The sequence below is a fragment of the Podarcis vaucheri genome (genome assembly GCF_965113315.1).
Source record: "Podarcis vaucheri genome assembly, chromosome: 1".
NCBI lineage: Eukaryota > Metazoa > Chordata > Lepidosauria > Squamata > Lacertidae > Podarcis > Podarcis vaucheri.
Window position 1 is genome coordinate 63,922,170 of NC_138759.1, and position 17,420 is coordinate 63,939,589.

Below are 17,420 nucleotides of genomic sequence, written 5' to 3' on the forward strand. Positions count from 1 at the left end.
CTTCATTAATACAAATTCTACACACTGCCCAGACCATTGCAGAATGATATTTTACAAGTTCAAACATGCCCTATTAATTTTACCAGCTATATATTGAGACTTGGATTGGTGAGTGGAACTATCAAATGAAAGGAGGGAAATACCATGTGCATGTTAAAAGATTAAGTTTAGAGCAGCTTGTAAGTACAAACTTCAGCTCTTAAAAAAAACAACAACCCTGTATACTACAACGATAAGCACATACTGTACTATAGATCTTTATTTGTTGTACATAACACCGCCAATAACTGGGGTGCAACCACAGAGAAAGCCCTGTTCTGATCTCCTGCACAGTGAACAACAAACTGGCTGGACCTCAAGTAGGCTCTTTGTTTATCTTAAAACTCAGGACAGTTGGTATAGGGAGTACCATAAAGACAGACAGTGAAGATCCTACATGATGAGTATTTAAATGGCACCACATCAAAGTGGTGGTTATGATTATTGGAAGCAGCATTGTGCACTAGCTGTAGTCTCCAGGCCAGGTTCATAGACCTTATTACTGTGCTCTGTATGGGAGGTTTGCTCATATATATGCCATGGGTTTGTACTGGTTCAGTCTTTGTGGCTGATTGCATTCACATTACTGTTTCTGCATTCACTCCATACATGAATGTCACAAAGGCATGGGAGGATCTCAGCACATCAAAACTGAGCCTGTAATGAATTAACTAAATATTTAATTACCATTCCCAAACAGTTGATGATTTCATACATTTTCTTCTCCCACACACACACTTACATGCCCCAGGGACTCATAAATGCTACAATAAACAGCATGTACACTAACCCACAGATTTTAAACATAAATGCAACAGGAGATCAGAAAGTAAAACAGAAGAATAATCCCCCCTAAGTAATACAATTTTCACTCAGATCTAGTAATTAAGTTCCCATGCTGTTCAGATGCATTGGTAACAAACATTGTTTCCATTTCTCTTATGCAGCTCTTACTACTTACAGTTTCAATCAGGGCAAGTGCTGAAATTCCCATAATTAAGCAATACACTGACATGGTATGTAATTTTTCAAACGGGAGGGGAAGAGAACTAGGGTTCAGGTTCAAGCTTCTGGGCTGAGAATAAGGATGGGGAGGAAATTTGGTTCAGTTTGCAGTTGAAAGCAAACCTACCTAGTTCACACTTCTTGAAATATTACACAATTGGAAAGAAAGTCATCCTTTAATATTGCATTTCTCTGAATTTTGCAATGCAGTTCTCCAGTCATGTAATGTGTACATATATGCACATAGGGTCAACTGTGCTTATAAATGCATACATTACTTAAAATAGCATACAAAATGCAGTATATTAGGGGAAATTACTTTGCAAAAATGTGTACATACAGAAATGTACATATTAGGAAAAAACTGTACTAAGATGCTGACAAAGTTTCATGAGGACTTCTAAAAGAGATTCACAAGCAAATCTGGAGAGCTGAATTTAAGATTGGAAAAATGAAAAACTGAAAGAAACCAAAATAAAGAGATTCTGCTATCCCCAGCTAGGAACACTGCCACCTACTGGCAGTCAATCCTGTTGCCCTAACACTGCTGCCACTATTGCTGCTGACCAACACTACAGATTACACCTATTGCCTCTAAACCAGGCATGGCCAAACTTGGCCCTCCAGATGTTTTGGGACTACAACTCCCATCATTCCTAGCTAACAGGACCAGTGTTCAGGGATGATGGGAATTGTAGTCCCAAAACATCTGCAGGGCCAAGTTTGGCCATGCCTGCTCTAAACCTTGGTTACTGCCCCCTGCAGTTCATTATAAGATTTATGGATTTTCCATACAGTTATAACTGTAAGTAGTGCCTGGCTAGTCACTGATATGTCTCAGGACATTCTGCTATGCTCAGAACACAACAGCATGGAGGCCATAATTAAAAATGACTGTGTAGATTGACAGGCCAGGACTGAAAAAGGTCCAGCTCACATTGATATGGATTAATGCACCTCTTATCCAAAGATGTGGGAGTAGATAGTGCTAGTATTTGGCAGGAACATAGGAAGATACCTTCTATCAGGTCACACTATTTGTCCACCTAGCACAGTATAGGCTATTCTGATGGGCAGGGTCAAAGGCAGAGACACCTTTCCCGCAATGTGCATGGTCTCATGCTTCTAACTAGAGATGCCAGGGACTGAGGTTTGCATAGTATGTGCCCTACTGCTGAGATATAGTTTTTCCCAATAGTTTATTTCTGGTTTCAAAGCAATGAGCTGAATCTCAAATATGTAGAAAATCCCAGGCTAATAAATGTTGGAATACAGCTTGCCCTTGACTCACAAGGAAGGAGACAGTTCTTTGGTTCATACTGTGTGACTCATGTCTGCAGCATTGGCAACATGAGGAATAACGTTACTAAGTACATAAATAAAGACAGTGTCACAGAGTTGTCTTGTTATCTCTTGTACAAAGGAAACAAAGAAAGATCAGACTAAATTATATTCATGGATTGTTTTGGTTTAAACACAGATAACTTTGGAACACAAAAGAGTACTTAGAAACTTGCGCTGTTATGGATGCTAATGACCTTTTCATGCAGGCTTTCAATTGCACTGTGAGTTTAAGTTTGTTGCTTGGTTGTGGGGACTCAAGATAACCCCCTACCTCAAGAGTATGTTGTAGGGGAGGTTACATTTTGCCTGCTCTTGAAATGTAGTTTTTTGGGGCTGGTTCTAAACTACATATGGGCCAATATTTGTACACAAGACTCTCCTACTGCTGGAAGAGGAGAGTCAAATCCAGCCGATTCCTCCTTCTCTTTCAAACCCTCTGTGCCACACAAACACCCCCACCCCACCCCCACAGGCTGATCAGCCTAGTCAAGTGACATTCCAAAATCGAGTTTGGTGCTTGAGGCAGTAGCGAGGAAGAAGAGATGAGTTTAAATTGCCTCATCTAGCAGGAGCGACCAGTGCACCTCAGTCCCCTCCACAAGCTATAATCTAAGCATTTGGCTTGGGGAAAATTGTTTCTTGTTGCAGTAAGTGCTATGGAAAATAAGGTTGTATGTGCATAACAGACACCTATTGGACAGTTAATTAGCATGACACCATTTGGATCACAAGACCGCAGCCACCCACTCATTCATCCCATTTTATGGCCTTTACATTTAAAAGTTCAATGGTTGTTGTTGTTCTATTCAAAGACTGTACTTTTACTTCATTGTAGTGCTTTTCCAACTTTCTGGCTTCTACATTTAGAGAAAACCCTGAGCATCTTTCTAGGGATTCCTTGCTACAGAATCCTCATGTAGGGCCCAATTCATTTCTTATGGCAGCTGAGCCCTTACTGAACTCAGCTGTATTTTGGGGAGCTCCAGACCCCCCTCACCATGGATCCTCTCACACAGCTAATCTGACTCAGGAGCTACGTAATGATGTGCTAGACTGGGACAGGGTGCAGTGCTCATGTACACCAGCTCTAGAGGTTTTCCCCGTGAATTTATATTCTCTAAAAGTGATATAGTAAATGGTTCTGGGATGTCAGGCAAAAGCTGATAATAAAAATTCATTGATTGGTCCAACTTGGATTCAGCTGAGTTGCATGGAGGACAGTGTAACCACATAGCATTCAGTTGCCATTTATAGAATTCACAAAGGGTATATATTGTTTGAATGACTGTTCTTTTAGTCAAGAGTTGTTTTAAATGACATCATTAGACAACATTCAGGTGAACAACGGGGTTACAGGAAGTAGCTATTGATCCTGCGGTACAAAGGATATTCACTCACTTTTGGTTACTGGCTCCCTGCTGATCCATTCCCCCTTGCCCTGTGTTTTCTTTCATGGCTTCAAAATATAATTTGCTTTATTTCTCGGCAATGCACATGGATATTGGTTTTCTCTGGCTCCAGACTCAGACAAGTATTGTGCTGTGGGTTTTCACTTTGGATTTACATTTCAAAAAAAGAAAACTCAACTATTTGCTATTGATCTCCTTTGTGGAAATGAAGGATAGGTTTGCTGGTGCCATGTAGGTATTGTAGAGTGTAGGCTGGAGATTATTGTATAAAACATTAACTAGTTAAGTCAGCAGTAAGACAGTGATGATCAATACTAGGTGGCATACTATATTTTTGGTAGTGTTGTTAAACATCTTCATGGTACTTTATTTTGTTTTTTGCATTTCTTTATTTTTATAACCTTTATTTTCTATGTGAGAGCTCAATTCCACCCAGGGGAAGGGGGGAAATAGTTCATAAAGGGACCTGGAATTTCTTTATCCAGACACATGATGTTCAACTCTTGTCTTTTCATATCACATTAGATAATATCTTATGTACATGTCAACTCTCTCTGTGTTTTCCCTCATTAACAATGAAAGGTGGGTGCATGCACCTTTCTCTCTAAATGACTGAGCAGAGTACTGGCAGTACACTTTGCCTCCTACTGGGCAAACCCCAGAAAACTGGGTTATAGGACAACCCTGCAGACCCAAATGAAGCAGCTCATTTTCTAGACCTGAATGACTTTGATATGCTTGACATGATGAGAGGCTATGAGAGGATGGCAGAAATGGATCCTGCTTCTATCTGAATGCAAATGTAATAAACTGGTTCTGATTTCAAGCTTTGTTTGTTTCAGTTGCTCTGAGAGAATCTCACTGATGTTCTTTCTGGGTTAGACAGGGCTACGAAGAACTGGAAAGACAACTTAAAGAAGTCTTTAAGGAAAGGAGCAACATTCTTCGCCAACTGTCAAAGACATCCAGAGAACTTGAAGGAATTAAAGTAAACCTCCAGGTACGAATCTTCATCCTCCCCAACTGCCCCATGATATATAGTCATCATTCACTCCATTTCATAATGCAAGTATTTTGTGATTAATATACTAGGAAAATAGCCATGAAACATCACAGCCAGGTTGTGGGGATTTGGATGAGAGAAATGGACTCTGACCCTTCCATCTTCTATTGGCCTTTTCATCTTACTATATACTCCTGCCTGGCACCACCACTTCTTCACCACTCAAACATGGCAAATATTTTTCCAAATTTTCCCTACTCATTACTTAAACTCGTCTGCATGGTTACAGCTTCTACAACCTCGTGATCTAGAGAAGAAGGCTGGTCCTTCCCTTCCTACATCCATGACAATGGCTTGAGTGATGGAAGATGGGGTATAGAGGTGGTGGACCTAGTTTTGACTAGAGAGAAAGGAGCAGTTCACATCTAACAGCAAATAAAGTAGTTCTTCTACACGCATGAATGTAGAATCTTAATTGATTTTTCATGAATCAATAAAGAAATGGGATGGAGCAGACTTATGAATGAATGTAGGCAAAAATGGCATGGATAAGAAATATACCCACCCATCCCTATTATGTATTTTTATATGTGGATAGGATAAAAATGACCAGCTCCATGAAAGGAAGATTACATGTGAATCTGTCATTGACCTTCACATTAGTCAGTAGTTCCTCTCTGGCATAATTACAGAGGGACATATAGAGATGTTGGGCCAATGGTGGCTTTTTTTACGACAATTAAGGTGTCAATCAAAAGAAGTGTGGGAATGTTGTGAGGCCTTGCAGCAGACCAACAAAGCTGTTTCCATTTCCATTTGTTCTTGGCTTTAAAATATGCTATTCACAGAAAGCATTTTATCAAAAGGGGCACCATTAATAATGTTAGTATGGAAGAAATGGTAAAGAGCTTCTTGATAAGAAATGGTAAAGAACTTCTTGTTTCTTCCCTTTGTTCTCAGTCTTTGAAAAACGATGAGGCATCTGCTAAAACCGACGTACAGAAACTCTTGGAATTAGGCCAAAAACAAAGGTACAAGTCAACATTTATCTGTCTTACTTTCTTTCCCAACATCAGGGTCTTTTCCAGGGAGTCTTCTCTTCTCATGAGGTGGCCAAAGTATTGGAGCCTCAGCTTCAGGATCTGTCCTTCCAGTGAGCACTCAGGGCTGATTTCCTTCAGAATGGATAGACTTGATCTTCTTGCAGTCCATGGGACTCTCAAGTCTCCTCCAGCACCATAATTCAAAAGCATCAATTCTTTGGCGATCAGCCTTCTTTATGGTCAAGCTCTCACCATAAAGAAGGCTGATTGCCAAAGAATTGATGCTTTTGAATTATGGTGCTGAATACTTTACTTATGATAAAAGCATGCCTGGCCTTACAGAAGCAGAACCAGGCCTCCAAGTACTCCTGGGCTATGGATCTCCTGAATTTGTCCCTCTCCTATGTAGAAGCATTTATGTCTTCTCTCTTCTGTCTTCATTTTACAAAGCACATCTAAAACCTATGGCTGTTTGTATGCATATGAGAATTTCCAGGTGAATTTCTCCATCGTGGTATGCTGAAAGCAGCTCTTCCCAGGGGGCATTCTAATTTGGTGTAATGATGTGACAGCATCAGTGCAGATACTCTGCTATAGTGAGCTGGAACCAAACTTTCAAAAAACAAATAATGTCTTTCCAGATGTTCATAATCTCCAAAATGACTGCAATTTGACCTGAGGGCAGTATTCCTATCACTACTATGAACAGACAGCATTTTTTTTGTTTTTTCCCCCCAAAGCAAAGTTTCATTTCAAACTTGTCATAATCCATCTGAAATGCATGAAGATTGTTTCCATGGGAAACCAATACAGAGCTTGACTTCATTGTGCTGATTCTCTGAGACAGACAGCATGATACGTGCAGCGTAGCATTTTCGGTGAAGGAGCGCATTTTCTTTTGTTTCTAGATTTTTATTCTGACACTCTAAGAACACACTGTAGAAACCACTTCTGTGGATAATATAACAATTAATGATTCCACACTCCTTGTTTATGGAAGCACACGTTTTTAAGATGCTCACAATGATAAAATGCCAAGGCATGAAAACTGGCTTGTTATTAATGTGAGGGATGCGCCACATTCGTTGTATGTTTGGCTCCCATGGAACATAGATTAAATGACACATCAAAGACTTCCTGCCAGATGCACAACATCTCAGCCCTGAAACATTGTCTTGTGCATCCTGTGATAAATCATCTAAAACACAGAATAAGAAGGGCTCTCCAATTTACCTATTGAGCTGTCAGGAATCACTGTGCTGACCCTAATTGGCTGCACACACAGTCTCCTAGTTTTAATGCATGACTTGTCCAATCAAAATGTTGTGTCCCAGACTGGGACCTGTCATTCTTCAGCTGCATGTCTGTATTAAAGTTGTGAGCTGCTGCTTAATCTCTAGTTTATATTCTTGCTCTTTCTATGATCTGGTTTGCAAGTTCAGCCCTGCTTCTAGCTGCTGTAAAACAGCCTAAATCACTGAAGGTAAGCTGAAACTAAGGATCAGCTCACAGCTCAATTCACATTTATTGGATCTGTGTCCAACCCATATTCACCATTCACGGTAAATCAGATTAGGCAAACTCAGCACTCACTTCAGTACTCAATAAATTAATTTATTACTAATACTTGTAGTATTGATATTATTTATTGTGTTTGTTCACTTCTTACTACAAAAATGTCTCAAAATGACATGCAGTTATAAAAGTATACATGATGCAAATTTTAAAATGCAACAATAATATTGGCTAAAACCCTTCATCTGCAATAATATAAACAGGACAAATCCTACCCCAAGCTACTAAAAGATGGACTCTTGTGCAGGTTAGGGCACAACTAGGGTGAACAGAAAAACCTTTGCCGGGTGCCTAAAAGTTGATAGTGATGGAGCCAGGTGAATCTTTTGGAGGATAGTATTCCAAAATTGGGGAGCCACCGCGAAATTAAAATAAAAGTTCTTGTGTTGCATCTTCTGCACCTCCCTGCAATGTACATATGAATAAGGGCCTCAGATTACGAACCCAGGGTCCAGGTAAATTTATGCAGGGAAAGGTGGTCCCTAAACTATTTGGGTCCTGAACCTCATATGGCTTTATAGTTCAACTCCTAATCAACCATCTAGCCAATGAATTCTGTGCCAGCTAAGGCTTCTGAACTGCTGTTAAAGGCAGCCCCATATACTGTATAGCACATCGCAGCAATCTAATTTGAAGGTTACTAGTGCATAGATAATAGAAACTACACTATTCCTGTCCAGATAGGGCCACAGCTTGTGCCTCCAGTGACAGTAGTAGATTCAGAAGTACTCCCAAACTACTGCTCATTTAGGAGAGTGCAGCTGTCCACCTATCTCAGGGGTCAGCAAACATTTTCAGCAAGGGGCCGGTCCACTGTCCCTCAGACCTTGTGGGGGGCCAGACTATGTTTTTTGGAAAAATAATAAACAAATTCCTATACCCCACAAATAACCCAGAGCTGCATTTTAAATAAAAGGACACATTCTACTCATGTAAAAACATGCTGATTCCTGGACCATCCGCGTGCCGGATTTAGAAGGCGATTGGGCCGGATCTGGCCGCTGGGCCTTAGTTTGCCTACACATGCCCTATCTGATCTAGGGAATCACCCCCTTTATCTGGATTGTGCTTCATGCTTCGTCACCTAAACTACAGTCAGTGCACTTCTGTGCATGTTTAATCAGAAATAAGTCCCACTGAGTTCAATGAAGCTTATTCCCAAGTTTGGATGAGTGACAGACACATTCAATTCAGTTCACATTCCAAGATCAACCTACTTAATTAATACTTTCTAAAAGCCAAATTAAAGTACACAAATGGAAACACAGCAATTTGCAGAGCTCTGAATTTTCCAATGCAGTTCTCCAATTAAGTAATATGTACAAAAAAAATGTAGTAGGATAAAGTGTGCATTAAAATGCATATACTGGATTGATGAAAATAACATACAGAAATGCATTATATTAGGGAAAATTGCCTACAAAAACATGTATATCAGGAGAAATTTCACACAAAAGATGTTGATGAATTTTCATGAGGATGTTTTTAAAAACAACTGAGGCAGAGAAATGAAGATAGGAAAAATGAGGGACTAAAATTATCAGATATGCTCTTCCCTATTCCCAAGTAAGCATGGAACTAGTCTGGGTGTTTCTAAAAATCTGTCAGTTCACTTGATCTCAAATACTGCTGGTGTCTACATGAAAAAAGACCTACGCGTAGCAGCAACTGTATTCTGTGTAATTAATCAGGACAAAACAGAGGCAGATAAAAGGACCAGATTCACCCCGCCTGTTGTCAGCGTGGCTTTATATCTCACATAACATGTTCATTCTCCCTGTCCTGAAGATTTATCTCTTTGGATCTTGCTATGTCTGATCCTCAGAACAGCTGTCAGAAAGTGCCACTATGATGGTGTCGTTCACTTTGAGGAACCTTATCTGTCTGGGAACTGGATCTGGACCAACAAGGCCAAAATTAGGTCTTCTGTTTAAGATGCCTATGTTCAGCTGAAGTTCAGTTGCTACCTGAAGATAATGGGAAAAGATGGGTCTCCCTAAGAGTTTGCAATTGCATCTTTTCCTACTCATCCCTTCTAAACAGTTGCTGAGGGAGAGGTGATGGAGATCTAAGTATAAACAATTTGCTTTGAAAATGAGAGTTAGTGAATTAGAATATGAAGAATGCTTAAATAATATTTTGCACAGTATTCTATACAGTAGACACAAAAGAATTTTCATTTTGGAACCTCACTGGAGTGCACTGGGCATCTGTGGCTTTATTAATAAGCCACCCCAACAAAGCACAACCAGTGGTTATTCAGTGTAATTAAAAGTGCCTTGTCATGAAAAGAGAGTAAACAAAAGCATTCTTTCCTCATGTACAATAGAGATGAAGTTTGTGTTTTGTCTCTTGGATAAACTAGGGAAGAAATGAAATCGCTCCAGGAGGCCTTTCAAAAACAGCTTAATGAGGCAGCTGAGAAGGCGGAAAAGCAGCAGGCTACGGTGAGTAACTTCTCTTCTTTCTTTGTTATTATTTTCTCCAACCTTTCCATGCCCCTCTCTTCTGTAAATGCTTCAATAGCTCAAATATGTCTGCATGAACAAGGCTGTTGGTATATATTGAATATACTATAGAAGGCTCTTTGTGGAAGCAAAGAATCTCATAGAATTCACTCCTGATAAATATATGAAGGGTATCTTGCTATCACTGTACTAACTATTGTTTCCTGGTGGTTTAAGAAGGGACTTTCCAACACGTTGTTCCTAACCTATCAGGGACTAACACAAATAAAGATGGAGAAGAGTTACAATCTTGAACGACATGGGTATGATCCAATTCAATATTCAATGGAAGTCATACAATGAATCTACTTTGGGCATACTCCTAAAGATCCCCATATCTGAAGTTTGAAAGAATTCTGACTCTCTCCCAAACTTCAGTAACTAGTGTGTTGCTGAGCTCACTTCTGTCCTTTGGTTCTTAAGGTGTGCACCTGTAACCTGAGGTTCTGTTCACACAGGCTGTCTGGTTAAATGTGCAGTGAATAGCTGGTTCTGCTTTGCTTAAGTGGGTTGGACTAGCTGGCCATTTTGATACTTTCAAATATATTATGTGCTCTGTGAAGTTTGGTTCTTGACATCATCCCACTCTCCTGCTTCAACCTTCTTATTCTGTACTTCTCTCTGCCATAGACTCTTCCGGCTCACTAAGCCCTGTTTCCTCTTCAGCTTTGGACACTTCCTCCTCCCAGTCTTCTCTCTCTGATGACTAATCATCATCCCACCACCAATCCCTGGGCTCTGAGCCTTCTTCCCTTGGGGGTTCCCCAGTTGCTTTCTCCCACCATTCTTCTGTTTCCAAGCTAGTCCCTGATAATTCCATGGACATGTACAAAATCCATGTACAAGTAATGTGTCTACAGAAGGCCTCTTAAATCAAAACAGTGTGACTTTGATTAAATTCATTGGTACCATTCCTGATTGTAGGCCTGGCCGATTGATGAGGCAGGGTGAGACACTCGCCTTGAGTGGTGGAAGCCCAAGAGATGTCATGGGTGCTCCCCAGCCAAAGGAATGCATATGGCGCATAGTTAAATCTTTATTGACAAAAGTGGACACTTACCATGTTTTCTACAGCTTTGAATGCCCCTGTACACCAGTCTAGCATCCAGGCAGCTATTTCCAGGTCTGTGCTCTATGAAGCAGTTGCTGCAGTAGGGGGCCACTCCTCCTCCACCAGTTTATGTACCTCCCCCGACAGGCTGTGAGCACACACCCATAAACTATTCCCGTGTGGAAGCTGCCTCTGCTCTTCCCTCTTTAATCCCTTCCTGGTTCTGTGAGACAGTGGTGCAGGAAAGGAACGGAAGCACCCGGCCCTTCACTTGTCTGACCTGCTTCTTCCTCCTCTTCTTCCAGCTCCATCTCTGAAGCTTCCCCTGCATCCGGCTCTTGTCTCTTCGCTGGTGCAGGTCCCCACAATTCACGGGTCCCCTCTCTTGAGTCAGACTCCAGTCCCCCTTCCCCCATGCACATTTGTCAGTGTCCTGCTAGTCCCTGACACTTGCCTCCACCGCCTGCCTCGCTGCCTCTGCTGCCTGCAGACTAGTGGCGCTGGCAGCGGTGCTGGTTTTCAGTGAGATTTTGCAAAGCATTGCCAAAATCTCATGAGACCTCACAGAACACACAAGATCTCATGAGAATTTGGCTAGATCTTGCAAGATCTCACCAGAAGTCAGGGCCTCTCTTATACAGGTAAGAGAGGCGGTGGTGGGTGGGGAATGGCAAGGGAGCGGAATGTTCCTTTTTTGCCTCAAGCATCATAAAGGGGCATGCCTGATGGTAATACAAATAAAAATAACTAACCAATCATATACCTAATTTTGATTCTGTTAAGATCTGACAAATATGGGTCCCTAAAACTGTGGTCCATGAAATCTTGCAAAATTTTGCCAGGCAGCAAAATTCAGAAAAGCACTCTATTTCATGGATCATTCAAGGTGCACATAGTCATACTTTCCTTCCTACTCTGTATACGTCTTTATTATTATTTCTGTAATCCTTAGAGCAACCCTACAAGATAAACCACTATGATGATCACAACTGTATATAGGTGAAAGGTGGGAGTGAGAAATGGTGTCTTGACTATACTATACAGGCAAGCCATAGTTAACCTGAAATATGAACTAGGCACTTTCAAACTTATTGCTTATACTCTTAACAATGATATTTTATCAGTTGTGTACCTGCCTGAATACACTGGATGTGTGTTTTTGTGTGTGTGTGTGTACTTTTCAGTTGTACTTTGGATCCTGAATGCCTCGTGAGTCGAACATTTTGGCTCCCAAACACCGCAAACCCGGAAGTGAGTGTTCCGGTTTGAGAACATTCTCTGGAAGCCGAACGTCTTACATGGCTTCCGCTTGCAACCAGGTTGTCAAATGTTTTTGGAAGTCAAACAGACTTCCGGAATGGATTCCATTCGACAACCAAGGTACGACTGGGGGAGAGATGCTCAGTATATTTCTAATAATTCTAAGTTTTTAAATGCACTTTGTGAGGTTTCTCCCACTATTTAAAAACTCCTTTCTCTCTTTTTTTATAAAAAAAATCTTATGTATTGACAGAATGAAAGATCTAGCAATGGGACCAGAACATTTAAGGAATGTTACATACATAGGCACAGCCACACATCATATTTCTGCTTTCACTTTTAAATACACACAAGCATTTTTAAACTAAATTAAGCAAATTTTCTCTCTTGGAAGTCTAAGCAAGTTTAGACTGAAGAAACAAAAACAAACAGTGGTTGTTCTATATGCTACTTCCTTAAAAAGCAATTGGAAATCAGAGACTTTAGCTTTTTTTCTTGCAGTAAATCACAAGAAGTCCATTTCTGCAATGATTTACATTCAAGAAACCTTGAAATAAATTATATGTTTCTTACTTCTTCATTCTATTACTTTGTACTGCATTAAAGGGGTTGAGACCAACAAAGCTAAGACCCTCCCTTGTACCTTACTATATGGGCTGATGAGTGCCTTATATACTCCATAGTCTGCTTCTCTGCTTTAAAGAGGGAGTGTGTTTTGCACGGAAGAAGGAATGGGTGAAAGGAGACATGCTTAATCCTTCCATCTCCCAGTTGTCCCCCTGTAACCTCCCCTTGCTTTTCTCTCCATCAGGTCTTAAGTTCTATTTGTGATGGAATTAAGTAGAATTCTTTTATCTGCATGTATCTAATGTGCAGTGAATTCTGTGGCTAAGACAGAATTTAGCTTGCTGAAATGTTGATAAATGCAGAGTCCATTGACACAATTCATCCTATTGGATTCATCTCAAAAGTCTGTACTGTTTAAGGGAAAATTTGGATTGTTTATCCGTATGTTTTTTTACCATCTTTGGCTCAGAAGCTTTTAAAACGTGGTTCTTTGTATTCCTGGTTTTGTAGTTTCTAGTATAAACATGAATTTAGGAAATTTATTGTCTTTTCATGGAAACATCCAGCTTTTGTGATTTTACTTCATTTACTGGTCTATGCTAATCAACCATGCTTGTTTGCTATCCAACCTGTGGTAAATGTTAAGCAAGAAACCATTTTGGAGTCATAATTATTTAGACCAGAAAACAACTCCTGAGTTGGAACATTCAGCCCATAGTCAAATGAGAGAGAAACCGGAGTCAGAGAGACACACCATAGATTCCTATAGGATAATTTTACAGGCATAAGGGCAATGAGGGGAGGGATGGAAATCTCTCTGTTGAGATCTAGCAACTTGATGTTTCAACCTGTCTAGACATCCTGCAAGTCTATGCACCTTCAATTGTGTCTGAAGGCTCACGGCTCTTTTCTCATGTAGGTTTGTGTGAGGCTTGCTGAAAGCTACGCTATTTCCTGCTCCTTGATTTTGCATTTTCATCACTGATACTTAATTCACAAGTCAGGGCACTGCCCGAGGTGGGAATTTTATCCATTATCAATAAGGCATTATTGCTGTTAGTAATTTTTGGTGCAACATAAATCTCATCCCGGATGCTGGATATGAACTCTTTTGTTGTTTAATTAGCTTGAAATGTGTACATGCTGCTGAAAAGGAATCAATAATTACTTGTCTATCCTCTGAAGCATTAGATACTAGGGCACAATCATCCACTAATGATAGCAACTGAACCGTTTCTTCAAATACCTTACTTTTTGCTAGGAGCTTTTCAAGGTTAAATTACGATCTGCTCTAAATCAGATCTTTATTATCACATTAACATCAAGGAGAAAACATGGAAAACATGCCACGTGAAGTGGACCTAAGTATAACAGGCAACTAGTTTAGATTAGTGCTTTCTGTAGATATGGGTTAAATATCTGCCCTATTTTGCATTCTGGGCAGGACCTCAAATTGTGTCGGGAGCATAAGTTTTTCTAGAATTTCAGTGGTTTCATTCTGAAAACAATATGTGAAGCCTGATGTAGCTCAGATATAGTCCTGAAATGATCAGCTCCCACATGCCAAAGACGGTGCAATGAGACTGTGATTCAGTATTGTGATCCAGAAGAGGCAAGAGCTTATCTTGAAAGAAGAGCATTATAACAACTTACAGAATAATTTAAAGGTTCCCATGTTGAAAGACGTGAGTGGGACATTTTATATTTTGTACCATGGGCAGGGTAAAAATCATGTTTTGAACAACATTTTAACCAAAACCATTTCCCGTCCCTGGGGAGATGACGTTGTGAACTGGGAGCAAGCCCTCCCCACGCACATGGAGCGGGATAGCCCCTGCGCCATTGGTTGCTCCTCGGCCATGTCATCCCAAGGCTGTCCAATCCGGACGGTCCAGGGGCATGGCACGGGCTATTTAAACTGCCCACAGCTGAGGACATGTTCCTTTACTCCCTGGTATTCCATTAAAGGAATCTGAGGGGTGTGCTCTCTGTCCAAAGCCCCAGAAGGGCCATGGCACAACCCGTAGCGGGGACCCTGGGGGAGTTCCTAGTTGATGTGCATCAGCAAAGCTTCCCCTTCTGGTGGTTAACCCTTCCAAGACTTCTGCAGACAGGCAGGAGTCAGATATAGTTGTGTGGTTTCCAATGCCTAAGCCAATACCACTCACATTCCATAACCAATAAAGTTGTGGCCTTTTTCACCCATTAACCTAACATATTGTTTCATGTGTTTTTATTCCACTTCCAGGGAGGGTTTGGGACCTTGCCACGCAATGGAATGGGTTGAGTCAGGAATCTGCAGGCAAAAGAAAACCGAAAGACAAATTACTACACCTATGCAAAGGTTATTTGTAAGGGCAAAAAAGCTGCAGTGATTACCAAAGAGCAAACATAGTCATTTTAAACCATTTTTTTTGGGGGGGTGCACACCAGATGGTATAGTTTCAGCCTACATGGCAAACAAGACCAAAGGCAAGGAAGTGAAACAACAATAATGATAATATGCAGTAATAATATCAGACAAAATTCAGATTTATGCCAATGTATGCAATGGGGATCCCCTTCCTACTCTTTTTAGGAGGGTCCACAGCCCTCCAAAACAAATTGGAAGGCTGTGTGGACAGGAGAAAGGGTAAGTCCAATTTTGCTCAAGCAGAAATCTGTTGTGCAAGTGGGACACCACAATTGGATATCACCCGATACATGGGTATCTTACTAGTCATGTGTTAAGTAAATGCCTTCTAGAATCACATCATCACCATCTACACATAGTCTATTTTTCAGGGATGAGAATGGTTTAATTTGAATTTTTCAAGGTTGAAAGCCTGTTATAATAAAGGTCAGGAAATGAAAAAATAACCTTCATTTCCTATAATAAGTATAATAAGGTTGGAAACACAAACACACAGTTTTGTGTAGCATTGAGTGCTTGTCTCCTAGAAACATAATGTCACTGTCCTTCGATAAAACTGGAAAAAAATAGAGAATCCAGATAATGTGCTATATTCCCAGATTTTTAAATGGCAGCCTTAATTTAAATATAGAGATGCATGAAATCCTCCTGAGATGTGCTGCTAATCTTATTTAAGTGCTTTTAAAGCACTCTTGAACTGCCTACCAATGTTTTGCCTTAGAAAGAACAGACAAATCCTTCAGATTTGGTCCTTTTTCCTGTGTTGGTGCAACAAAATTCACTAATGAGAGCATCTTGTTAAATAATAAGCTGTCAACATACAAGTGAGTCAGCAGTGCAACGCAGTGACTAATAAGGCTACTGCAATTACATGTTGCATCAATAGAAGCGCGGGGTCCAGAACATAAGAAGTATTGGTGCTACTCTATTATGTCTTAGCCGGACCTCAACTGGAACACTGTGTCCAGTTCTGGGTACCACGGTTGAAAGGAGATGTTGACAAACCAGAACATGTCCAGAGAAGGAAGTAAGAGATACGGAGGGACTGGAGACCAAATGCTAAGAAGAAAGGTTGGACAAGGTTGCTTAACCTGGAGAAGCAATAAATAAAAGAGGTTGCATCTGACATAACACTGTGTGAATGTTCCATCAGTACAAGGATTTCTGCTTGTGCAACTTAATGTTCTACTCCATTCCTCCCCCCATTTTTTTTTCTTGTAGGGGTTCATCCAACTCAGATCAGTGGAGAATGTGCAGTGCTCATGGGGGAGGGGGAACTCTCATTATATAAGTGGAAATTGTTGCACTTACAAGATACAGAAGTTGAATACTTCCCCCTGTATCATTCCTAGACAGTCACCACCAGTCCAATGCCAATACAGTGGTACCTCTGGTTAATAACTTAATTCATTCTGGAGGTCCATCCTTAACCTGAAACTGTTCTTAACCTGAGGTACCACTGCTGCCACATGATTTCTGTTCTTATCCTGAAGTAAAGTTCTTAACCTGAGGTACTACTTCCGGGAAGCATTTGTAACCCAACGCGTTTGTAACCCAAGGTACCACTGTAAGCATATATGTAATTGAAATTTAGACACACACCCCTTGACTCAGTTTGCAGGAGTCCTCTTGGAGCTCTTCACAAAATATTTTTGCTTTAACAACTCTGAACAATTTGGTATCAGCTAACTTGGCTACCTCACTACTCCACAAGCTGCCTGTCCACTTATTTCTTGACTACTATGGGTTGAGTTCTTTTAAAATGTCCACTGAAGCAATTTATATTCCATCCCTAGTACAATGAAGAAAGTGTGTATAGGATGTAGCCTAAGTGTCTTTCTTTAGCGAAATAATTTCACATTTACATCTTAACAACTGTTTCCTTTTAATTTGTTTTTCTGTTTCATGGTTGAAAACGTAACAGGTTTGAAGTATTTCCCACCATGCCACGATGATCCGGGTAGCTGATCTCTTACCACTTCTGTGTTGCTTATATAGTTCATCTCAGTAATACATCATTAGTTTCTGATCTCAATTTGGCCCAGATGATTTAAAAAGGGGATTGCTCATTATATGAACACAAACGCAGAGACCCATCACAGATAATCTTGTGGGTTGCAGTTAAGACCCAGACATCTGACAAAATCATTGCCTATGCATCTTTCAAGAAGACAAGAGGAAAATTAGTGCAACTGAAGAGGGAA

General features: G+C 40.5%; 1 protein-coding gene across 4 annotated transcripts in view; it reads left to right on the forward strand.

The window, feature by feature from the left end:
* Nucleotides 1-17,420, forward strand: part of LUZP2 (leucine zipper protein 2) — a 325,887-nt gene that overhangs the window by 173,779 nt on the left and 134,688 nt on the right. For 3 of the 4 annotated variants that reach the window (XM_082200692.1, XM_082200690.1, XM_082200691.1), the window contains 3 exons: nt 4,680-4,797; nt 5,761-5,831; nt 9,784-9,865. In XM_082200692.1, coding sequence (XP_082056818.1) covers nt 4,680-4,797; nt 5,761-5,831; nt 9,784-9,865 — 271 coding nt within the window. The remainder of the gene's footprint in view (nt 1-4,679; nt 4,798-5,760; nt 5,832-9,783; nt 9,866-17,420) is intronic. The other variant, XM_082200689.1, reaches the window with a different exon arrangement.